Genomic DNA, 25,208 nt, shown 5'->3' with positions numbered 1-25,208 from the left:
CTTGAGTCTCTAACTCTAATGACATTAAATAAGCTAAGGTAGACCCACTTATGGGATATAATTAGTCACTCCAAATAATATTCAATACCTAATTTTTTATTCTATCCAATTCCTAAATATTATCTAATAACATGGTAAAGGTTTATAATATAATACAATATAATTATAAAATAATATAATGTATATATGTATAACATAAATATAAGTAATAATATAAAATAAAATAATATAATATGAGACTAAGTGAACAAAATTAGGCTCCTAATTTTGTGAACATAGGTGAACATACACACACCTACACACAGTCACGGGCTATCATACACCTTGATATCCTTCAAGGATGTAGCCTAAAACCTAACAAATCTCAAAATTCTTGAGTAACGCTGTAGCACCTAATATTCTCCTAACTTTAAGCAATTAGAACTAGGCCTCCCTGAGCCATGGCTGCTCCACGGTCAAACAAGGTCACTGTATGCACCAACTGTACACACACACAGAGTCTGAGCTAGACAACAAACCGCAAATCTTCATGGAACCAGAGTAATCACAAATCACAAATAAATATTAAACCTCCTGAAGCTCTTATCTACTGTCTGTACACAGAAAAAGATATATGTAAATGCTACAAAATATTAATAGGCATAACCTCTTTGACTGATGGGATTATGAATAAGTTGCATTTTTTTTCTACATACATCCCTATATTCTCCAAATTTTTCTACAGTGACCCTGGAGTGTTTGTATAACATCAAAATAAAAGCATAGAAACCTGGTTGCCTTGGTTGTCTCAAAAATCCCAGCCCAGTGTCTCTTCATGAGATCACACCAACCATCACCCTGTTACAGGGCCCCAAGCTGAATCCCGGGATGTGCGCTCATTTGGGAGCTTATCTCATGAATGACTGCGGGACACAAGTGGGGCTTCCACTTCAAGTTTTGGAAGCATTCTCCAAGAAAAGTTCTACCATCCCGGAGCCCTTTTATATTTTGAGAATATTCTAAGTTATTTTTTGTGAGGCCCGTAAAAAGTTGTAAGTATAGAAGAGATAGCCAATCCACACCAGCCATTCTCCCTGACCAGTGCAAACCTGGGCAGTGTATCTGACCCTAACCACTAGCCTGGCCTAGGCCACCAGGGCCCCTGTTTCCCCTCTGTGCTCAGGGCCTCCCAAGCTAACAGTGCCTCTTTGCTTTTTGACAAGAGTCACACAAACACAGATTGCACACCTGCAGAAAAACGGCTGCACAGCGACGGTGGTCTTCTCAGGAGAACAGGCGTGCCTTCTACAGCATTCAGCAAATGCATGATAGCAGAAACTTATTTTTATAAAACACCAAAGAGTGGCACTACAAATTTTTATTCACACAAAAAAGTATTGGGTCGTTGAAGGAGCCCAGGTGGTAGGCCGCCATCATTAAGTCAGACAAAGGCCAAAATGGCAAGAATATCCCAAGAAGTTGAATCACCCAAGAACCCTCCCATCTACTGGCTGTGATGGGAAGTTTGATCTTGTGAGTGTGTGCGTGTGTGTGTGTCCTGGCCTTTCCAAACTTAGTACCCATGGGATTAATTTCACCAGGAGAAGAGCCCACCAGAGCCATAACTTTGTACCCAGAATCGAGACAACTGGAAAGTAAATGAGTCTAAATTCTAAGTGGAACAAAAGGGAAAGAGAAGACACTGAGAGACCCCGCCTCATGGAGGCAAAGGAAGAGAAACGTGGAAGGGACACTACGCAGAGCAGGGCCGAGGCACTGCTGAAGGCAGTAACGCAGCTGCTATGGCTTCTGTCTAGTTGGGTGATCTGGGAAGACTGTAGAAGCGTAAGAAGCAAAATGTTGGCTTGAATTGCTGGTTCTCAAATGCAGCACTCCAGTCCCAATTCTTCTCACAATATATATAAGAAGGCAAATGTCCCTCTCACGTTCTGAGTGATCTCTGATCAGGCTTCCCAACACATTTCCTGAGTTCCTTCAGCAGGAGCTCCCACTCAGTTTACATAACACTTTTCTTTGTTTTAAAAAATACTTGACTCAGATTGCTCAGTTCAATTCCTTGCCTCTCTTCGTGGTTTCTTATTTAAGGCACAATCAGTTTCCTCAACCATTCCTAACCGTTATAATTTCCGATCTCTTTTGCTCTGAATACCATATTGAAAGGCTGCAGTTCTAAGAATATACTTACTTTGTCAAAATAATCAAAATTGTAATCATGTATGCCAAAATAATACTGATCTAGAAGACACCATCTTTAGACATCTATTCCCCTATTAACTATTTAAATATCCTAGAAATTGACTTGTACAGAATCAAGGAATTAAGATTTTGCTATTGGTTATACTCATTTTATATTCCTAAACTCATTTCATGACCATCATTCATTTAACAAAGATTCACTGGGCAACTGCCATAAGCCAGCCTGATGCTCAGTTTTTGTCAAACTACCTGATATTAAAAACCAGTCTTGTGGGACACCTGGGTGGTTCAGTCAGTTGAAGCAGCTGCCTTTGGCTCAGGTCATGATCCCAGGGTCCTGGGATCGAGCCCCACATCGGGCTCTCTGCTCAGCGGGGAGCCTGCTTCCCCCTCTCTCTCTGTCTGCCTCTCTGCCTACTTGTGATCTCTATGTGTCAAATAAATAAATAAAATCTTTTTAAAAAAGTCTTGAGTGGCAGATTGACTATACAGATAAACTGTCACACCAGAGAGAAATATTTTATAAAAATCAAGGGAAAACACACAAAAACAAATGGCTAAACCTGCTCTTAAAAGGCCTCAGAAGATTTGATGCTGAAATCATGACAGTGAAGCTTCCAGACAGAGCTGGACATCGACCAAAGGACAAATTACTTCTAAACAGCATATTGTTAAAATTATACTGACTACTCTTAAGTAATAAGGAATATTCAATGTAGAAAGAATGCAATACATATGACGTTAGGAAGAAAAACTTTAAATATACAATTCTGAGAGAAAAGTTTAATTATGGTCTGAGAGAAAGTAGTATCAAATGTTTTTTAATACAAAAAATGTTTTAATAAAAGCCAATACTTTAAGTGTTATTTAGGGTAGCGTTTAATTATTTTGGTGGTACCTCAATATAAAAATTTACTTTTTAAGCAAGGAGCACATTTTTCCCTAGGGGGGGGGAATATAACACTTGAGTGGCCTTTCTAGCCAATAAAACAAAAATTATACACTTATAAAAGTTACTAACCATTGATTAATCAGATCACGAGAGCCATGCTATTAGGTTTCTCTTGGAACAAACACAAGGTGAGGCAAGATTTCCACACCTTCAAGAGTAACGGGTTCAATGCCTCAAGCAAAGACTCAGATTATTAGGTACCAGCTGTCCATAGTTCCATACCAAACATAAATGTAGAAAAATCAACCAAAGACCAGAAAAAAAAATTTTTTATGCACATGACTTGAGTTGATTGGTTTGGCTAACCTAAAGGTATGGGCTCTGTTTTGATCCAAAAGCCATAAACTTTGCAATGTTGGCCACTCACTACAAACGGAGTAGCAATAATGATTTTACTGCTCATTAAAACATACAACAATGGGCGCCTGGGTGGCTCAGTGGGTTAAGCCGCTGCCTTCGGCTCAGGTCATGATCTCAGGGTCCTGGGATCGAGGCCCGCATCGGGCTCTCTGCTCAGCAGGGAGCCTGCTTCCCTCTCTCTCTCTCTCTGCCTGCCTCTCCATCTACTTGTGATCTCTCTCTGTCAAATAGATAAATAAAATCTTAAAAAAAAAAATAAAAAATAAAACATACAACAATTTTGTTTCATTTCTGTGAATTAAAACCTACCCACAAATCCTAGTAATCCTTTATTCATGTATAGCATAATGCTAGATTCATTCAGGAAATGAGAAAATACTTATTTATTATTATGAAATAGTCACATTATGAAAAAAAGGAAAAACAGAAGATCCACACTTACAAAGGTGATCAAAGATGAGAAATAATTCTAGAATAAAGGTCAAAAAATAGAATAAAGAGGTAAATGGGAAAATTTTTTATCGAGAAAAATAAAAGATATACAGAGTATAATCGATGTGGTCATAGGTGCCACACAGAAAAACGAAGTTTGGTGAGTAGATGAGGAGTGCTGCACGTGCGTGTGTCTGAAAGGAGGCCTGAATAACTGTAGACAGAAAAGTGAGAGAAGGACTCGGATTCGGGAGCATTTGAGGAGGGACTTGAAATGAAGCAACAGGGTGATCCACGCAAATATCTCAAGGCAGGGCTTTTCCAACATTGACAATGAGAAGGACAAAGGCCCTGCCATCTTCTCTCCTTAACCTGTTGAAGAAACAAGGAGACCAGTGTCGCTGGAATGGACCAAGGGGCAAGTGGGAGGAGCCTAGAGATGAGAAGGGATTAAGATCACGTAGGACCTTGAAATTCGCACTGAGGACTTTCGATTCACTTGATTAGTATGTGTACTCGGAACGAGATATTTACTCACTTAACAGGCCACACATTTCAGCATTTCTTCAAACAGCACTTTTTAATGAAAAATTCTCCTTGTATTTGTAACAGCCAACTAAGGCATCTTTTCTATTTCCTTGCAAAGCTTTTTTTAATTTTTTTCCTTTTTCTGAGCCGGGTTAAAAAAAAAAATCAATTAATTGGTATGATGGCCATCCAAGAATGCGGTTTCCCAAGAGGCCAATAAATGGCACAGTTGCTAAACTGTGGTCAAAAAACAAGATGTTCCTCTCAGTGCTTCCTGAGAGAACCTCAGCACCCTGTGAGGGTGCCCTGGAGAGCTGGGGGCAAAGGAGAGAAGCTGACAGCCAATGCCCACCAGAACCAATGCCCACCAGAACGCTTCTGAAACTGATATGTCCCCGGAGGGACGCCAAACAGTTCATAAAGCTCTCATGTTCTTGTCTTGTCCTCCAGTGCCCCAGAGACAACAGGGAGAAAATATCTGAGAAGACTGCATTCCCCCAAGTTAGAAGTCTAGCTTTGTGCTTTGTTACTTGAACAAATATAAATCCCATGTTTTTCACTGATGTTTGTTTATGTGGCTTAAGGGAAGAAAACTAAATATTTTACACATAAGACATTCAACACGAAAAATATTATAAATGAAAATACTATCTTAAGAGTATACATGAATATAGATAGAGAGATAGATAGTTATATTCTCAATACAGCTAGAGAAACTATACCTTTCAGATAGCCTGGGGCAGTCTCACTTTCCTCCTCCACTCCAGTGAACATACTATTAGCTCCCCCTTTCAGTCTCAAAAGAGTCGTACATTGGATGATAAATTACATGATCCCATTATCTATGGCTCATGTGCAAAAAACGTCAAATAATAAAGTCCTGGTACGATCAACTTTAATTAAGATTATGTTGCTTTGCAAGAGATTTTAATTAGACCAGTTTTAAACTAAAGGAACTTGGAAGTAAAGCTAATAGGGCAAAAGTCAAGAAACATCAAAATGAGAAATAAGGAAAATTAAAGGAAAGAAAACCTGCCCTAATTTTATTATTTTAAAAGGACAGACCAAAATATTCTTTTAAAACCAAGTACAGATTTCTTCAGCATTAGGGTGACTTTAGGATATCTAAATTGTTAATAAGTATTTATAGAATGCGACTGCTATAGGGTTAGTCATTATGTTAGAAGCCAAGAATAAGAAGATAAAAGACACAGCTTTTTTTTTTTTAAAGGAGCTTATAACCAACAAGAGGAGACATTCACCTAAACAAATAAATTATAAATAAACAATGTAGGATCATAAATGCTGTGACAGAAGTAAACAGAGGGTGCCAATTAAAGCACTGAATGGGAGTAGGAGAGAGATCGGGAGAAGACTCACAGAGACCCTGCAGGTAGATTTCTTAGGAAAATGATGATGACTGAGCTGCATCATAAAATAATGAGAGGGGATGGCAGGTGAAGACAAGAGGAAGAGGAGACATTCGTGTGTGAGTGATAAAGGCTTGAAAATCCCATGAGGATGGCGAAATCACTCGGAACGGCTGAAGCAAGCATGAACTGAGGGCAGATGTCTGTCAAGAAGTCTACTCAGGGATCACATGTGAAACTAAGAGCAACTGTGAATGATCTGTACCTTACTCTCAAAATGCGAGGAGCCACTGCATAATTTTGAGGGAACAGGCGAAACACAAGTCTGTGTTTTAGCAGAGCCACTTGGACAGCAGTGGGGAGGATGGATTTGATGGTGGCTAGCCTGGAGGTAGAAAAACTAGTCAGGAGGCCACCAGAGTAACCTAGTTTAAAAAAAAAAAGCAACTGTCCAGGGCGGTAAGTTTGAAGAGAACAACGGCAGCAGAGCCAGGCGTGGACCATTTCTGTGAAGAGGCTTGCGCCGGAGCTGCAGGTTTGGGAATCAGGAACATTTTAAGCGGTGGCTGAGCTATGGCGGATGTGATCCGGCAGGGAGAAAGGACAGTAAAAAGAGAAGAAAACCAGGAGAAAGCTCTGTGCGATCCTGGTGTTCAGAGGCAAGAAAGGTGGACACACTCCTAAAGGAGACAGAGGAGGGATCGAGAAAGATCATGAGGAAGATGGAAGAGAAGCCACGAGAGGGGGTGTCAGCTTCAGAAAGCAGCAGTGTGCAGCGTCCGGAATGAGCGCGTGCTGCGCTGGGCCATCGGTGTCCGGTCGACCTTTCCCACAACTGCTCAATAGAGTAGTGGCGTGGAAGCCACATTTTGGAAGAGTTACGGGTTGACTAGAGATAAGAAAATAAAGTCAGCAAGTGGAAACTGCTTTTTCCCCAAAAAGGTTTCACATGAAGAAAAGGAGAAGAATAAGGTAGTAGATAGGTTTTTGTTATTGTTGTTACTACTTTTAAGTTAGTAGAGTTTGTTTTTTTAATGCGTCGGAGAAAGTGATGATTTAAGAAAAAGAAGAATCCAAAGAATAAGCTCCTTAGGAGGGTGAGAGTACGGAGAGGGGCCCGGCCCCAGACGGCGAAACCTCCTCAACAGAGACGGGGGAAGGAGGAGCAGGGCTGGGAATACCAGGAAGTCTGGGAAATTAATGTTCCCATTTATGGCCGCTGTTTGCTCTGTGAAATCATTAGTTAAAGTAAGAGTGACATTGGTCAGCAGAGCGTGGTTACGGGGAGAGAGAACTGGAAGGGTGAGAGCTTATGGCAGAGCATTAGCCCAGGGAAGAACTGTCCCCTCACTTCGTCCTCCACAGCACGCTTCCCACCTCCCTGGTAAAGGAGGAACTTTCAACAACAACACATCTGCCCTCTTGGGGAAGTCCTGTGGAAGAAGCTTCTACTACTTCCTCCAGCTCACAGAAAAAAGGGGCGGCAGCGGGGAGTCATGGTGCCTGGGAAGAAGAGAACCTGACACACATCAGTCCTCAGCTCTCACGCGGGCAGGGTGGGCGCACTGAGTCACCACTCACACGTGGGTCTCCGACTCTTACCGGTTTACCTTTTACATTCCCGCAGATGGAGGGAGAGCCAGAATGCTCTGAACTCCTTATGGGTGCACATCTAACTCTCTCCACCGCGCGGGCTTTAAGATTTGCTGTAGGAAGAGGAAGTAACAGGAGGCTCCCCCTTCAGCAGCAAGTAGCGGGCACATTTTTCAATCTAGATTTATCTGCAGCAAGGTGGGTACTAAGTTCCAGTCCTCCTCTAAGCTTTTCTCCCGATTTTCCAACTGACTGAAAACCTAAAGAAGTTAGGAGGGGTGGTCAGCATTCTGAAAACCTTAGATTTACAGTTTGAAATTTCTGAAGGATCTCCTGGTAGCACATTTGTCAATGATGACAAGGACCACAAGAGGTCATGGAAATAAAAAAAGAAAAAAACATTCATCCCACTAGTGTGGAATGAATAGAGAGACACTGGAGTCAAAGATCTCAAAGAACAACAGCATTGGGTGTTGGGCGCCATCTCTACATGGATCCCCTACTGAAATCATCCACGTTGAAGGCGAACTTATCATGAAGAGGAAACATGTGAGCGAGGTTCGAAATATCCTGACAAAGGCAAGGGAGTGACTAGGATGTGATGGTGACAGCGAGTCCAGGGGAGCAGAGGAGCTGGTACCATTAGGGCCTTTACTGACGAGTTTTACAGGACACTGCAGGCATCACGTTTGGAAGCCACAGAAGGAGGAGGCAGATGTCAAGCCTGATGCGGGCCCTTCGATTCTTCAGGTTTGAGCCAGTTAAATACTGTTCAGTGAGGAGAGAGGCAGGGTAAGCAATAATCTCAGGGAGAAAGAGAGGTTTTATCTAAGACAAAATATACAGTGTTTTGAGAAGACAACTACCATTGATCCAGAAAGCACAATGGAAAGGGAGGTTCAAAGGGTAGAGAACAAAAGAATAGAAGCCAGAAAGCATCCAGGAACAAGCTGTCTCTTCCCACGCCATCAGGACTGACTGTTGGTTTTCCTGCAAGTTGGATACAATGGGAAATGATAAAAAAAAAAAAAAAAAAAAGATTCATACATACCATAAACACTCTATATAACTTAAAACATAAATGTACACACATGTGCCAATCTTCTGATGTGAGGCCAAGGCCTGTTCTCTGCACATGGGTCTGCTGATTGGAGTTATGCGTCTTCTGTCTTACATAAACCACATCCTTCATCTATGATTTCCAGTTTGGCTTTCTTTACAGCGGAGGGAGAACCTGAAGACACTTGGGAAATAATCTGAATGCAGAGCCCGTCTAGATTTTTCTCACTCTCCCCACCTTCTTCCAGCGTCGTCCTGCCTACAAACAGCAAAGCTTTTACAGCTAACGTTTACCAAGTCTTTCCAAAGCTGGGTTTATGGAAACAAAACTCAAAGTCTTTTCTGTGTCTGATCAGTTCACTTGCTCTTCATTTCAAGTACATGATTAAAATAAGAAGTACAACTGGCTCAGCGGGCTTGAGGACACACACCACACAATGGGCCCTTGGGAGAAAGACAGCTTTCCCGGTGGGAACAGGAGCCTGGGGGCAATCTCAAGGGAAGCTTTTGGCTGAAAACATCCAAGGGCTGAGGATGGTGATCACGTGGCCAGTGAGGAGAGCTTTAACTATCCAGGTGGCCAGAGTGACTGCACGTTGAGTCCCAGGCAAGGACAAATACGACTGTGAAGTATTATCAAGGGGCTCCGAGTTTTCAAGTGGAGAGCTGCTGTAAAGACTGCAGTTTTGGGGGCGCCTGGGTGGCTCAGTTGGTTAAGCGACTGCCTTCGGCTCAGGTCATGATCCCGGAGTCCTGGGATCGAGTCCCACATCGGGCTCCCAGCTCCATGGGGAGTCTGCTTCTCTCTCTATCTCCTCTCATGCTCTCTCACTCTGTCTCTCTCTCGAATAAATAAAAAAATAAATAAAATAAAAATTAAAAAAAAAAAATAAAAGAGAAGCAGCAGCACTGTCACCATATTCCGTGCTAAACACATATGCTATTTCCTCTAATTTGTCCCAACCACTCAAACGGATACTATTGTCTTCATTTCACACACTCTCTTCATGTGTTTATAAAAAAAAAAAAAAAAAAGACTGCAGTTTTTTCTTCTCCACGTGCATCCTTTTCCCTTTCCTCAGTCCCTTAACTCTTTTTTTTTTTAAAGATTTTATTTATTTATTTGACAGAGAGAGATCACAAGTAGACAGAGAGGCAGGCAGAGAGAGAGAGAGAGAGAGAGGGAAGCAGGCTCCCCTCTGAGCAGAGAGCCCGATGTGGGGCTCGATCCCAGGACCCTGAGATCATGACCTGAGCCGAAGGCAGCGGCCTAACCCACTGAGCCACCCAGGCGCCCCTCCTCAGTCCCTTAACTCTTAAGGCTTTTCTCATTTTGGAGGAAAGAAACTAGGACATTAAGGAACAAGGTAGAAGAAGAAGAAGGGTCTAGAGAAAAAGCCTGAGGTTCCAGAGCCACTTCCGGGCCCCGAGCTATCCCCCCCTTCTCTCCTTGTCTTTTAGCACTGGCATCCCGGCATTTAGCTGACCCGCCTCTCTCACTACTTCCATCTTCCTTCCTCTGAATTTTCTTGCCAGGTAACTGGAAACCAAATTCATATTTATCTACATTATCTGTCTTTCTTCCTTCCCACTGGCTCTTCAGGGAGGTTACTCGTAGGGTAACAAAGCCTACAAAACCAGAACAATCTCTACTTTCAAGAACTTAAGTACCAGTGCTGCCTGCCATGGGGCTAGGCCTGTCCCATCCTAAACATCATCACGAACTCCCTTCTTACAGTTTCTAACATAGGGTATCCCCTTTCATGCCCCATAGAATGGGTGGAATCCAGCACCACACCTGCGCGTTCCTCCGCGATGAGTCCCCCACGGGGAAGTCTCTCCCCCACTACTCTAGGTCATAGATTCAACAAAAATCACAAAGTAAAGCGTATCGGACGCTACTAAAATGGCCTTTTAGAGACCAGTGACCACTTCCTGAGCACTTGCTATGGTCACTCAGTGTGCTAAGTGCCCCACGGGCTGAGACATCATCTAGTTGCGTCCTCCCGGACATAGAATTGTTATTATCATCTTCTTTTCACAAGGAAATTGACAAGACTAGACGGGATTAAGTATGATACTCAAGGTCACTCAGAAAGTAAGTAGCAGAGCCAGGATTTGAATCTGCGTGATTGGACCTCAGAGCCTGTGGTCTTCTTCTTTTTTTTTTTTTTTTTTTTTTTGAGCCTGTGGTCTTTATTACTACATTACACTGCTGCTTCCCAAAATGTCCGGGTTCAAATGGAATTTGTTGAAAATTCAGAAGAATTTTTTTACTGATATACACAATGTCAATGTTTCCCTCCCGCTGACAATTATCCCCATCCATACACCACAAGAAAAATTAGCTTAGGGCATTTACCTAATTGTTCTAAAGTGATGTTTACCTGTTTAAGGCAATAAGGAAAAAAATTAGCTGACTAAAATATACTCTTTCTGGTTTAAGCAACCCTATTTGGCACTGGGTTGCAAAAGACAACGTCTCTGCCCATCTACCATGAAAGCAATCCCTACTCAATAACTTTCCGCAATCCTTCCCCTTGGGCAAACATACTACCTTTTACAACGAATGAGGAGTCAGGGAAAGAGAGGCATGCAGCAGGGTAGGAAAGATGGGTAAACCAAAAAGTTAATTGTTGGAAAGTTAAATAACTCAAACTTACTTTTTTGGTACACTTCTTGACAGTGTTGATTAATTCTTGTATGACCAGATCTACACTCTTCAAGGAAGGTCCTTTCAGTTTCACGATTTGCTTTTTGACTATTGCTTCAAATGCCATGTCTGGAGTAAACAACCCCGTCCTGAAATATAAGAAAGAAAGCAGGACATTAGATTTTTTAAAATTAAGTAATATCCAATGCTTTTTTGAAAAAGGTTTTCATTGACATGCCACTTAAGCAAGCATGTAATACGCAAGTTTAAAAGTTACACAGTGATTTATTCCACCAACAGTATCATTTATTATTACAAAGGTACAAATGACAATATTTTCCCTACTACTATATTCCATAATAAATTTCATTCTCTAGATGATTAGCATTACCTAAAAACAGTTCCCAAAAGGTTTTCAGGCCTGGAATAATATAACCTGTAACTAATGTTTAACTGTAATTCATCTCATCTCACTGTTTCACAGCAGTAAAAAGCAATGCTATGATAAAAATGATGTCCTAAATTTCCATTTCTCTATCTAAAGGATTCCAAAAGCAACCCCCTCTTGTCATTCACAGAGCAGAAAACAATCCTCATTTTGTCAACACTGAAATAGTAGTGTTCCTGACTATGCAATCTCTTCTTTCCAGGAGAGCTGTATTATAGTGAGCTCAGTGGTTCTTGGTCTGGGGTCCTGGGGTGCTAGAGGCAAAGGAAGACAGCTGAGTGGAACTAGCTTGGGACCCAAGATGCCTACATTGTGAGTTTACAAAAATAACGAATGATAACCAAAATAGGAAGTATCTTTTCACCTGGCTAGAATTAATTCAAATTGGTGTCATAACAATGTTTTTGTCATGCTGGGCAGGAGCTCAGGAAAGCAGGGGTGTGTGGGGGGTGGGGTGTGAAAGAGAGAGAGAAAGATTAAAAAAAAAAGTGAAAAAGAAGAGATAAAAAGTGAAAAAATGATTACATCTAAATAAAAGGCCAGTGGAGAAAAGCTACCATAAGAGGGACCATGAACCCCGCGTACCCTCATGTCCTGTAGGCCCCAGACCCTGGTGCCTGATCCTTCCCACCCCTAGGCCCTTCTCCCTTCCTCTTCTCACTTCTCCTTCTTTAACTTTGCTCCTTCACCACTCAATTCTGTGGTGCTTTGGGTAGGAAATTTCTTTCATACTTCCCTTCCAGCAGCTTTATTCTAGTCCCTTCTCGTCATTTACTTCGGTGGCAGCCTACACTCGCCTCTCTGTCTACCTGTAGTGATCGTACCGTATCACAATACACAGTTTCTCCACATTGGACGCAGAACGAAATCCACACTGTTTGGGCTAACATTAAAAATCTCCCTGTCTGACCCTGATCTTCCATTTCAGTTATTTGCTTCTTCTCTTTCAGGCACCCCCTGTCTCAGCCAAACCCAACCACTGGCCTTTCCACAAACACACTCTCACTAACGTTTTCTGTCTTCGCCTCCGTCCATGAGGTTCACTTCACCCTCCCCACACTTTCAGCCCGTCCAAGTCCCACCTGTGCTTCAAAGCCCAGATCAAAAGCACCCACTTCCTCCAGCTCGCCTTCTCCAGTCCCGCCACGGACAAGGTCTTCCTTCTCTGAACCCCAACATCCTATTTTGCATTGCGGTGGTCTGAGCATGCCTGTCCCATTACTACCCTGGTAGAAAGGTCATTCCTGCATTTATCTTTGCTCGCCCCACAAGGACTGTCTTCCTCCCTTGCTCCCCACTGGCACGCGGTGCCTACAGAACAAAGGACGATTAGGTCCGCAGGGGACAAAGATGGCTTCTGTTACTCAAATATCTAACAATCAACCGGAAACAAAACGTTTCCTGTTAAGTGTCTTTAAGAGCCTAAGCAGTCACGCCATGAGCATATCGTATTCTCAGGACACTGTGCCGTTCTTATCATCGTACAGGCAAATTAATTCCAGAATAATAAATAACAACCCATCTCTTTGGGTATGTATGTAAATCAGAAATCTTCAGAATGGAATTACTGAGCTTTTGCAATTACATTCAGCAAAAATGTATCTGGTAAGTTTTAAAAGCCAAGTAAAAATACTGTATTTTACTTTTACAGTAAAGTAAGTCCATAAAAAATGCTTCCTGACCCAAAAAATGTGATTTGGTTTCAAATCACACTCATCAGACGAACATGTTTGAATACCAGCCATGCCCAGCTCAAGAGCAAGACACAGTTTCTATACCGAATGTACCCGAGATTCGGGGGAGACAGAATAGAATAAATAGGGAACTTAGAAATCCTACTGACAGTCAGAAAAAGACTGGATTTGGTTACAGAAGGTTTTCTCCCCTTTACTTTGTGAATGCATGTTTACCTATCCTATTTGCAACATGCAGACCAGGCTGTGTGAATGTTAAAAGGAGAGAGATTTAAATGTCATAACTCCTTTCACGTGTACACTCAGTGTCAAACTTTGCCCTCTCAGGCTCTGCTCCCAAAATAGTCTCATCTTGACCTGTGGCAGAAGCCAAGGTACAGTGGCCAGCAGACAGGGGACGCCTCCTCCACAGGAGAGCACCTATGAAGTAGGCAACTGAAGGTCAGTACCTTAAATTCAGGACATTCAATACAAGCTCCATTAAATTCTGTACCCAAACTCAAGAAACGTGTGTTTTAAGTTCATTTTTTTCTTACCATAAGTGCTTTAAAGAAAGTAAATGAGCACCGGGTGTTATACACAATGAATCACGGAACGCCACATCAGAAACTAATGATGTACTCTGTATGGTGACTAACATAACATAGTAAAAAAAAAAAAAGTATATCAGAATAACCCCATTTTATATAAGGGAAAATTCACATGAATTTCCTCACAAAGGACAAGCTCCCCTCGCAGCCTCACGTCCCGCTGCTCTCCTGTCCAGTGAAAGTGTGTGACTCCCCACTCCACGAGCCCCTCCGGCACCTCCCTACCCATATGCCTTTGCTCACACTAATCTTTCCGCTTCAAGCCCTTTCTCTTATCCTCCCCCCTCAACAACTCCCAGCCTCTCGTGTTTCGCACACACGCACGCGCATGCAAACACACAGCACACCGTCGCCTGTTGAAATCATTCTTGTTCTCTTTACAGGCAAGGTTCAACTTAAGAGTCACCACCTTCATTCGTCTTTTCCAATCTTCCACCCCAACTGCAGCCGAAATTTCTCTGTCATGTCTCTGGGTAAGGAAGGATTCCTTATGCTCAGTTCAGGCCTCCGTCCATAAAACGCAAAGCTCTGGAGTACAGGGTCCTGCTCACTGGCAAGTCCCTAACTGTACAGAGCACAGTGCTCGGAACGCAGGAAGTGTTTCTCCTTTTTTTTTAATTGAAAAGGTTTCTTTTCGAGTATGACAATACAGGAAATTACCATTAAACTCAAGTGAGAGTCTCCTATTTCTTCTTCCCACCTCCGTGCTCTACTCTGCTCCGATGATGAAAGGCTACTTCACCAGCCACTTATAAACATTAATTTTCTTTTAGCAGTTTGAACCAAGACAAGGAAAATGTGAAGCACTTGCCTGATACCATGTATGTTTTTGATCGCGTAACTTATTTCTCTTCGCAATTCCTTCTCGTTGAACTCCATCTGCAGATACGAAACAAGCCACAGTCATGACACTTAATTCCTTTGAATAACAATGTTGTTGAATATTAAAAAATGAGAAGAAGTTGACTTCGTTATTAATAAATGGATACTCATGTCTTTCCTAACCTAAACCCAGATGGTCAAAACATCTGTTTATATAAAGTTCAAGGCAACACAGAACATTGGGGATTTCTGGGAGTTTTAGTGTAGTGGATTTTAACTCTATTACAGACAGGAGTGCTGTGCATAAAGGATGCCTTCTGGACATAAATCTGGCCATTCATTTGAAATACACAATTCTCCATTCTTCTGCTGCATGTAGTAAATGTATTCAGAGACAATGCATAAATAAGAGTGTCACCTGACATGCAACAGCGGTCCAGCTGTGCTCAGGTTAACAATGGCTGTCTTTTCTCCCCGGCCACTTTAACCACCTGCATTCAAGGCCTCTTTACGAGAGGAAATTAATAATATTTTACCAATCCAATGCAGGATGGATGACTGCATAAAAACTTCCCAGAAGTTCTAGGTACTTTAAAGCTATTTGGAATTAGGATCAAAATGTCATGGAGCTCAGATCTAAAAGGGTATCAAGAGCACAGTTGGTTCAGTCTCTGACTTCTGAGATCTGGCCTCTCCAGTATCACTGTCTATGCACCTCCCCTCTCATACTTCATACTGTAGAACGATTAATTGCTTTAGTTTCCTGCCCACACCCTGTGGGCCACAGCTCAGCTTTTACTGTTCCTCCTTCTTGATCTGGAACAAGCCCAGGCCCCAACACCCTCCCTAAACCCTCTCCTGCTTGACTAGCTGCTCATCCTTCCAAACCCAGCTCAGAAGCCAGGTTCCCTCACGCACTCAGGCTGGGATTCAGGTCCGTAGGCTGTGTTTCCATAGCACCCTGTGCTGAAATTTATCACTTTACTTAGCACATTTTAATGAAACTATCTGTTTACCCATTCACCTCCCACACCGAGACATAAGCACCCTCCCTCTGTATGTGAAGCAAGGAGCAGAGTCCCTAATACTCCTTGGCCACATAATGGGTAAGCCAACCTAAGCAGAGCCAAAATAAAACTCTCGGTTCATACCTCTACACAAACTCAGCTTTTGCTCAGTTTCCCTCATCTAATAGCCAATAGTCACTAGCATTTGCTGCCGTACAAACCAAAGCCTTAGAAGTCATCTTAAATTTTCTTTCTTGCATCCGCCATATCAATCCAAGCCCTACCGACCCACAGACCCAACCACTGTCTCCATCATTCTGTTCTGAGGCATCTTTACTGCGAAGCTAAAGAAGATTACGGTACAGGGCTTCTCTTTTAACAGAAACACCTTCCAAGACCCTATGCCTAACTGTGTGTTTGTAATTTTGCATTCTTCTTCTTTAAGTCTGCCCCTCCCAACTGTATAAACTTTAGGGCCCACGGAAAGTGGGTTCATTCCTGCTCTGGCCCTATTGTTTAACTCACCTTGTCTCCCTGAATCAACTCTTGCCCCTCTAGGATCCAGTCTGCAGAGTGTTCTTTTAAAATCATCCACCAAATCAGGCCACAACTGTTCTTAAAACTCTCCCCTAACTTCTCATGAGTATATGTGAACACCTCACCGAACCCGGAAGGCCCTGCATTAACTGGGCACCCCTGCTCTGAATTCACGGCGTATCCCCCTCCCGCTTCATCCGCTGTGCACCAGCCTCGTCTGTTCTCTACCCACGGTACAGACGCTTGCTGTAGGGCCTCACCCTCGGCTGCTTACCTTGAACGACCCTCTTCCCCAAGGTCCTCACCCCTGACCTCTTCATGCGATTCTGGTCAAGCTTTCAATGTCCGCTACTCGGAGGGACCTTGTCTGAAATGCTCTATCAAAAGTGGCTCACTCGGGGCAGCTGGGTGGCACAAACGGGTAAACATCTGAGCCTTGGTTTCAGCTCCAGTCATGATTTCAGGGTCCTGGGATTAAGCCCCTCACGGGGCTCTGCACTCGGCAGGGAGCCTGCTTGAGATTCTCTCTCTCCCTCTTCCTCTGCCCCTCCCACTCCTGCCTGTCCCTCTCTCTCTCTAACAAATAAACCTTAAAAAAAAAAAAAGAAGAAGAAGAAGTGGTTCACTCAACCCCTCTGGCTAACATTATGTTACATAATGACACTTGATATTTTCTTACTTTGTCTATTTGTAAAATTCTCTGCCTAACCCCACCAGACAGTGCCTCTGTCTTCATCACTGGCACCTGGAAGTTTGGCACAGACTAGGTACTCAAGAAATATTTTCAAATTAATTAGACAACAAATAAACTTCATAGGAACTCAATTAGTATTTGGTGAAATAATTTGAAATGTTGTTAGACCCCATTAAATAAATAAAACCAGAACCATCAGAAGAAAATACTTCTCTCCTAAATTTCATCACCTGAGCATGAAGATTTTTATTCAAAGACCTGAGTCCTATATCACTCCCATGACGTTTTATGAACAGTTATAGAGAATAGGACATGGAAATGAAATGAAGTGAAATGAGGGAAAAAAATAAGATTTGGTACAAACCTTTACTATCTCAAAAGGAAAGCGTTCGTGGAATATACGATTGATTTTAGCTCCTCCCGAGAGCTCCAGGGTATCTACTTGGTCCCCTGACCCTTCGATTCTCTTCTCGAAGTCCACAGCAAACTGCTGAACCATCCTGTAATTGTGAAAGAGAAGTGAATTCAAGTTACAGTTATAAGGCTTTGTAGCTCTCATTTTCATTTACTATGTGAGCCCTTAGAATCCTTTTCCGAGTGTTCTTAGTGGCACCTACTGGCAGAATGAACACTGCACGCCATTCAGCACTCAAAAGTGTAATTATATGACATACATGTTATTAAGATTTATTTTAGGCAGTTAATTAAAATACATATCATAAGTATCTGTGTCATTTGGTGCATTCTGTCCATTTAGTTGAAACCATAAAGTGGTATTTTAAGATATTTCAATTAGGGATTAAAATTAAACAATAAAACTTTACATAGGAGAATCAAAATGCTCCTCGGTTCCTATGAGCTCACACTCGCCTAGTGCGTTAACCGCTCCCTCCTGCTCTGCCAGCTTCCCTCCGCCCTGCCCCCAGCATCACAGACAAGCAAACTGAGGACCCCCATCCCCCTCTCCAACTAGCTCTAGCCTTGTTTTTCAATGATTTCTCACAACAGGATAATAAAACTCCTTAAGCCATCACACAAGGTTCTCCGTGGTCTGGCCCTGGATGCTCCATCTGTCACCACTCACCCCCATTCGCCTTCCAGGCCAGCCAGAAAGAAGCCATCCGCAGTCCCCTACGTGCACCACGTCTCTGTGCTTCTCCACTCGTTTCTGCTCAGAACACCATTCTTTCTGCGCCTTGCTTCCTTGCCTGCCTAATCCTTATCTGCACTTCGAGACTCATTTCAAGCATTACTCATTCAGGAAGCTTTCCACGGTCCTGTCTGCACCACTCCTCACCGCACCTGGTTCCTTCGGCTCATTTTCCTTGGTCCTCCGGCTTACTGGCAGCACAGCACTTGGTGGGGTCCATCACTCTCGTTCCCTGTCAGCCTCTCTCCGAAGGGCAAGCGCCACACATTTTATTTACCGCCCCACTCGGCCAATATAGGAGAGACACTCAGTAACTTCAACTAAGGAGTGAGTTTCCTTAAGGTAGTTGGTAAAAACCAAAGAAATATGTAACAGGGAGAAAAGAACAACCTACTTGCATGTTCGACTGCTAGATGTAGAAATTCTAATTCTGGCATGCTGATACTACTTTCAAATTTGAAAGTCAACAGAAAAAAATTCAAACCATCTAAGACTCATATCTTTTATTCTCTTTCATCAAAATCGTGGATGAATTACAACAGCAAATCAGGCCAGAAAATCCAGAACACAATTTGATGTAGCTATGTTTACGCATACACCCATGTTCATCTAACTTTTAACCACCTGAGAAGGTACATACATGAGAAAGCACCGAAACACTGGGAAATTTTAGGAAATTTACCTCCAGCCTACACTCCAGCCCCTGCCCCACTGAAATGAGCTGCGAACAATCTCACGTTATTCTCTTGTCCTCCTCTTCCGCCTGACACCCTCCCCCCATATGTTAGGTTCTCCTTAAAGTACCTTTTCCTCTGTGAACTCACAACCTTCCTCACCTGTAACTGCTTCCTCATCTGGCCTCCAACAACAGTTTACACTTACCAGAAACATAGCATTTATCAGACTTTAACACAGTTAGTTGCTTATATATCTGTCTCCCTTGCTCTACTGTGGCCTCTTCTTGAGGACAAAAGTCTTAGTTGTCATTGAATCACCAGTAGATAGCACAGAGTCAGACACCAAGTCGAACACAAGAGATGAGAGGAAGACAAGAAGAGAGGCAGGCAGAAAGGAGGGAAGAAAGAAAAAAGAAAGGGATGGAGGGAGAGAGGAAGGAGCTGATCAGTCCCCCTGCTAGGGAAGAATCCAGCTGTGGAAAATTCTGTAATTTGAATCCAATGGAGTCACAGAGGCAAGACTAGTATTTGTAAGGAGAGTAGTTTCAGTTGGATGTTACAATGATGACCTAGGACCTAAACAGAAATAGCTTTCTTTTCTCTGTAACTTGAAGAGTTTTTATAGGAGCTTAACCAAAGCCAAGAATAAAAAGGAAAAGATAAACTAGGAAAGAGTTGAATCCAAGAAAAAACCCTTTTCTCTGTATGATTCTATATTTTTAAATGGGAAACATTAGATGTTACATTGAATTTTTACTTAAATAATTTGAGCATTTAGAAATAGCTCCACAAAGAAAGGAATTTTGTCATGTATTTTGAACACCAAATTAAGGGCATCTTGATTACAAGGCTGTACAGGAAGAAAGGGACCGCAAGAGATGGGAAGCATCATCTTTGGAAATGGACTTAGGGTGTCCCAGAATATCAGCTAGGCAGAGGGTCTTCTGTTTGAGAGGGACTGAGGTAAGTTGCAGTACAGGGATAAAAGGACAGATGAAGCTGGGAGGGGCCGAAAAAGAAGAAAGATAAAAGACAGAAGGAGCTGGCAATTCTCTACCAACTCTGCTGTCCTACCCAAGACGTCTCAGGGATACAGAGGAGTAAAAAGATACTTGGCAGTTCTCACATTAGTGTTTTTAAAGAGCTACATTAATATCATTACCAAAAAGGGTAAAAGATACTTAAATGTGGCTTTACTGTCCATACTTTAATTATTAAAGCCTTGGGTCTCATTCCACTGAAAAATGTACACAGCTAAATCACATGAAATAACAGACGTAAGAAGATAGTAAGTACGAATGGCATCGGTAGAAACAGTTGTACAAGACAGACAACATTTTCGACAAGATCTTCGTCCACTTCTAAAGACAAAGGGCAAACACTTGCTGAGTTATCACTATGCATTTGACTCATTTACGGAATCCAATGATACAAGCATGGGAAAGTGGACATGGGGTTGGACAGTTGGTTCAATATATGGTAACAGAGTAAGACTAACAATGATTCTTCAAGAACACAAAAGCCTTGAGGCTGCTATATAACACACACAGTCTTGTACACCTTACTTGCTTCTTCTGTTAAACCTAGAAAACAGCATGACGAAGAGACAGAGGCCAAGCAAACAGAAGAATTCATTTCAAGCACTGAGCAAGGGGAGGGCAAGGGGGACTCACTGCAGCAATGCCTTGGTCTTCCTGGTAGGGTCTTCAGGCTTGAAGTTCTTGTAGGCTTCCACTTCATGCTCGATGGACAGCAGCTGTCCCTGCAGTTTGTTCCTGAAGTCTGGGAGGGTGTCCCGAATGTGGTTGGTAAGTTGCTAAATAAAACAAAACAGAATTGTATAGACATAACAGATTAAAGATTAACTCACGAAACAAAAATTGACCTTCCTTGTTTTCCTAATGTTTAAAACTTAGAAATCATACACATATACACATTTGAGAATGACTATGTAGGTAAATCATGAGAAGGAACTCCGGCTCTCTCCTGGCCTTAAGGAGATGCTCAAAACTCCTTCAAATGGAGCCCCTCACTTGGGCTACCCCTTCATGCCGGGCTGGAAATACCCTGTCAAAAGGCACTGACGTTACCAGAGGCTGCCTAATAACACTAGAGGAGGGACCGAGTTATCTGATTACCTAGATTGCAGAAGGGATCCTTGGGCCAGAATGCGGTTAGAAATGCAGAAGCTGGAGTTACAGGCGCTGCCGGACGTTTCGGGATCTGAAACTAGTGGAACTTGTAGGTACATGGCACCTGCTCATGTCCCCTCCATTCTGCAGCTCAGACAGGAGCTTCCGCTTGCCCCGCCTCTCGGCCCCAGTCCAGCGGTGGTGGCTCACTGGCTTCGCCTTCGGGAGGGTGCGCTCAAAAGCTCCCTGACCAGCAAAGGAAAGCTAGCTCTCTCGCTCGCTCGCTCTCTCTGCTCTGGACATCTCTACTTTACCATCCACTTGGCAATTCCCCTGAGATCGTCTGCTGGCACGTCAAGCTCAGCAGGATGAAAAATTCTCTAAGAGACCGTCTTGAGTACATGCTTAATTAAGAACAAAGGTGGATGTAAACCCAGATTGGCTCACTCTCTGCCTTACGTTCTTTCTATCACAAGCAGTTAAACAAAAGTCTGAATTAAAAGAGAAAAAGAAATGGGCTCCTGGGTGGCTCAGTGGGTTAAGCCTCTGCCTTTGGCTCAGGTCATGGTCTCAGGGTCCTGGGATCGAGCACCACATCAGGCTCTATGCTCAGCGGGGAGCCTGCTTCCCCCTCTCTCTCTACCTGCCTCTCTGCCTACTTGTGATTTCTCTCTCTCTGCGTCAAATAAGTAAAATCTTTAAAAAAGAGAGGGAGAGAAAGAAAGAAAGAAAGAAAGAAAGAATAAAAAAGATAATCTTCTTAAACTGGTTAAGGAATAAACTTGAATCAAAAGAAGGAGAATGCAGGGGCGCCTGGGTGGCTCAGTGGGTTAAGCCGCTGCCTTCGGCTCAGGTCATGATCTCAGAGTCCTGGGATCGAGCCCCGCCTCGGGCTCTCTGCTCGGCAGGGAGCCTGCTTCCTCCTCTCTCTCTGCCTGCCTCTCTGCCTGCTTGTGATCTCTCTGTCAAATAAATAAATAAAATCTTTAAAAAAAATAAAAAAATAAAAAAAAAAGAAGGAGAATGCAAACTTCACAGAAATACATGAAAAGGAATCATAAGCTAAAAGGGGAATAAAAACCCAGATTGACTGCAGAAATCATTCTAAATCACTTTTATGTTTACTGGAGGTTACCTGACTATATTTATTCACTACAGTTATTTAAATGTAATAGTTCACAACTCTATCAGACCTTTGCCCACAGTTATGACTTGTGTTACTTCCCAGCATGCTGTTGTTACGGCTCTGAAGCAGGAAACAAAAGCATGGGGAGGACGGCATTCCCAGCATCAACCTCACAAACCCCCAAGTTGAAGAGCAGCAGTGACCATGAGAAACCAGCGGCTACCTGTCCACCGTGTGAGTGGTAAATGACAAAAACACATGGGTTCCACCTTTTGCTTCTCAGATATCTCAAGAGCAAAAGCAACACTGTGGACCACTCTTGGCTTTCTGAAACAGTTCTTTCCTTGGCTTTTGTGACCCTAGTTCCTCTCATTTTTCTCCTAAACTTTCAGATATACCTTCTAGATCTCCTTTGCCAAGCCATCCCCCTCCACCAGACCTGTAAATAACAATATTCCTTGAATCTGAGTCTTAACTTTCTTCTTTGTTCACTCTCTGTTCCTCCTAAAGTAACCTTGTTCCACTCATGGCTTTAATAAATATTCAAATGCCTGTGGCTACCAATGTGTTATCTACAGACGAGACTTCTAATCTTCCCAGCAGGCACATGTATTAGACCATGGACTTGACTTCTCTTAGATGTGCCAATGAAACCTCAGCCTCAGCAAGTCTGAAATCAAACACCTAATCTTGCTTTCGGGATTCTCCATCTCGGTGACTTCATAACAATATGGGAACTTGGAACGTATCCTTGACTTCATGTCTCCATCACCCACCAGAATTAATCTACCACCAGTTTTTGATTTTTCCTAAACATTTCTCAATTCTGGCTTTTTTCGTCTTCCCTGGCCCTAATCAAGACCAAGCTACTATCATTTCCTTTGACTCCTAATTTCTCATGTCTAATCTTCTTATCTGGAACCACCATGATCATTTTTAATCCACAGTTATAATTGTGTAATTCCCCTACTCAGATGCCTTAAATGACTCACTCCCCACTACTCTTAGGATAAGAACAAAAATCTTTACCTTGCCTACAAATATTACACTATCCAGCCTCCGCCTACTTCTTCAAATTCATCTCATATCTCACTCCTTCATTCACTGCCCTCCAGCCATCATGACTCAAAAATGTCATGTTCTATTCCAGTTTTCGCCATAGAAACTGTCCCTCAGGGCCAGAGGTATCGGTGCACATTGAATCAACCATGGAAGTACCCTAGTTTCAAACAGTATGAGATCCCTGAAGCAATAAAAAAGAAACTGATTATCCAAGAAACGAGAGATCTTCAGTACAAAATCCATTCGGTTTTCAGTCAACCAGAATCCAGTCATGTCATAATTTAGGGGTCATTTGTATAACCAAATGGCCAGTCACAGTCTTTCTACTTTTCTAGTATTCACAACCTAATTTATTTCCAACTTTATCTTCATAATCATCTTAGTGATTTTTCTCTAAGAATTTTTCAGTTTGTGTTTTTCTTAGACCTATACAGGCATGAAAGCAGTAATCTACAAAACTACATATATTGGTAGAATATTACAGTCTTCGTGTGGCAAACCAATGTTCCTTCTCTAAAATATATTCGTGTTTGTGAAAGGACACAACCATAGCACCACGTCATGGCTTTTAAATACTCATCTACCCTTAATTAAAAAGAACAAACTTGGAGGGTATGTGCTATGGTGAGTAGCTGTGAAGTGTGTAAACCTGGCGATTCACAGACCTGTACCCCTGGGGCTAATAATACATTATATGTTAATAAAAAATCATAAAAAAAAATAAAAAATTATAAACAAATAAAGAAAGAAAAGAAAAGGAAAAAAAAAGAACAAACTTTACATGAGTCTATGTTATGTCACTTGAAATAGAAGTATACCCCTGCTTTCTTATTTTCTAAAACTTCTTCAATTGCTCTGCCTAAAGGGTTCAGGCCCAATGTCACAAGTAGCCTGCTATGTTGTTAGTCTCTACTGATACCTTCTAGGAGCAAACAATTAGGACATTCAATACCGATCTGATTGGTTGACTGTTAAAGTTCATAAATAAAAGTTAAAGCGTATCTTATGATTCTATTTGTGAGAAAAGCTGTTCGCCACGTGAGTCAATACAATCACAACTCAGGGAGCGGCCCGGCATACCCTGAGGATGATGCTTAACTTCCCTAGGAGATGGAAAATATGTAGCCAAGTAAGCGCACTGGGGTTTTATTCAAGAAGGTTGTAAGTGCACGGAATGTGGGAAGATGGAGGCCCAGGTCTATCCGCGTGGGGAAAGGGGTTAGCCGGAAAACTTAGATGAATGGAGATCAATGACTGTTTATAAGCCTTCATTATTTTCAAAAATTTAAATGAAGGAACAAATTGATCTTAAACAAAACCATAAAGAAATTTTAAAAATAAATCTAACCTAACCATTACAGATTGACATTTTCAAAACAGATCCCAAGAAATCAAACTTTCAGAGATGTACAACAATAATTTTTTTTAAAGATTATTTATTTATTTATTTATTTGAACGAGAGACAGAGAGAGAGAGAGAGAGAGAGAGAAAGAGATACCTAGAGACAGAACACAAGCAGGAATAGGAGAGGGAGAAGCAGGCTCTCCGTTGAGCAGGGAGCCTAACCTGGGGCTCGATTCCAGGACCCTGGGATCACAACCTGAGCTGAAGGCAGACGCTTAGCAACTGGGCCACCCAGGCACTCCTAATTTCTTTCTTTCTTTTTTTTTTTTTAAATGATTTTTTTTTAAGATTTTATTTATTTATTTGACAGACAGAGATCACAAGTAGGCAGAGGCAGTCAGAGAGAGAGAGAGGGAGGCAGGCTCCTTGCTGAGCAGAAAGCCCTATACAAGTTCGATCCCAGGACCCTGGGATCATGACCTGAGCTGAAGGCAGAGGCCTTAACCCACTGAGCCACCCAGGTGCCTCCAGGTGCCCCTAATTTCTTAAGATGACTACATCTTGTGAGTAAAATGGGTGCTGATCATACACCCTTATTCACTGTTCTTAAAGAAGTGTATTTCTGCTCTGAGCAGTGTACTTTCAGTAACATTAAATAGATTTTACTCACTGAGAATAGTAACAGTGTGCAACTAAGTACTCATATTCACTTTTTAATTCCTATCATTTAAGCAGAATGTCTTAATTTGGAAACAATTAATATTAAAATGAGACATATGAA

At 42.3% G+C, this 25,208-nt stretch overlaps 1 protein-coding gene across 8 annotated transcripts in view; it reads right to left on the bottom strand.

Moving 5' to 3' along the window:
• The window catches only part of DNM3 (dynamin 3), a 553,426-nt gene that overhangs the window by 325,768 nt on the left and 202,450 nt on the right, over window positions 1-25,208 (bottom strand). For all 8 annotated transcript variants that reach the window (XM_047705745.1, XM_047705741.1, XM_047705742.1 and 5 more), the window contains exons 7-10: window positions 20,436-20,578; window positions 17,300-17,435; window positions 14,687-14,754; window positions 11,154-11,292 (exon numbers count right to left, since the gene is read on the bottom strand). In XM_047705745.1, the coding sequence (XP_047561701.1) occupies window positions 11,154-11,292; window positions 14,687-14,754; window positions 17,300-17,435; window positions 20,436-20,578 (486 nt within the window). The remainder of the gene's footprint in view (window positions 1-11,153; window positions 11,293-14,686; window positions 14,755-17,299; window positions 17,436-20,435; window positions 20,579-25,208) is intronic.

Source organism: Lutra lutra, chromosome 15, assembly GCF_902655055.1.
Source record: "Lutra lutra chromosome 15, mLutLut1.2, whole genome shotgun sequence".
Lineage (NCBI taxonomy): Eukaryota > Metazoa > Chordata > Mammalia > Carnivora > Mustelidae > Lutra > Lutra lutra.
Note: the sequence above shows the minus strand (reverse complement) of the source record. Positions and strands in the feature narration are given on the sequence as shown.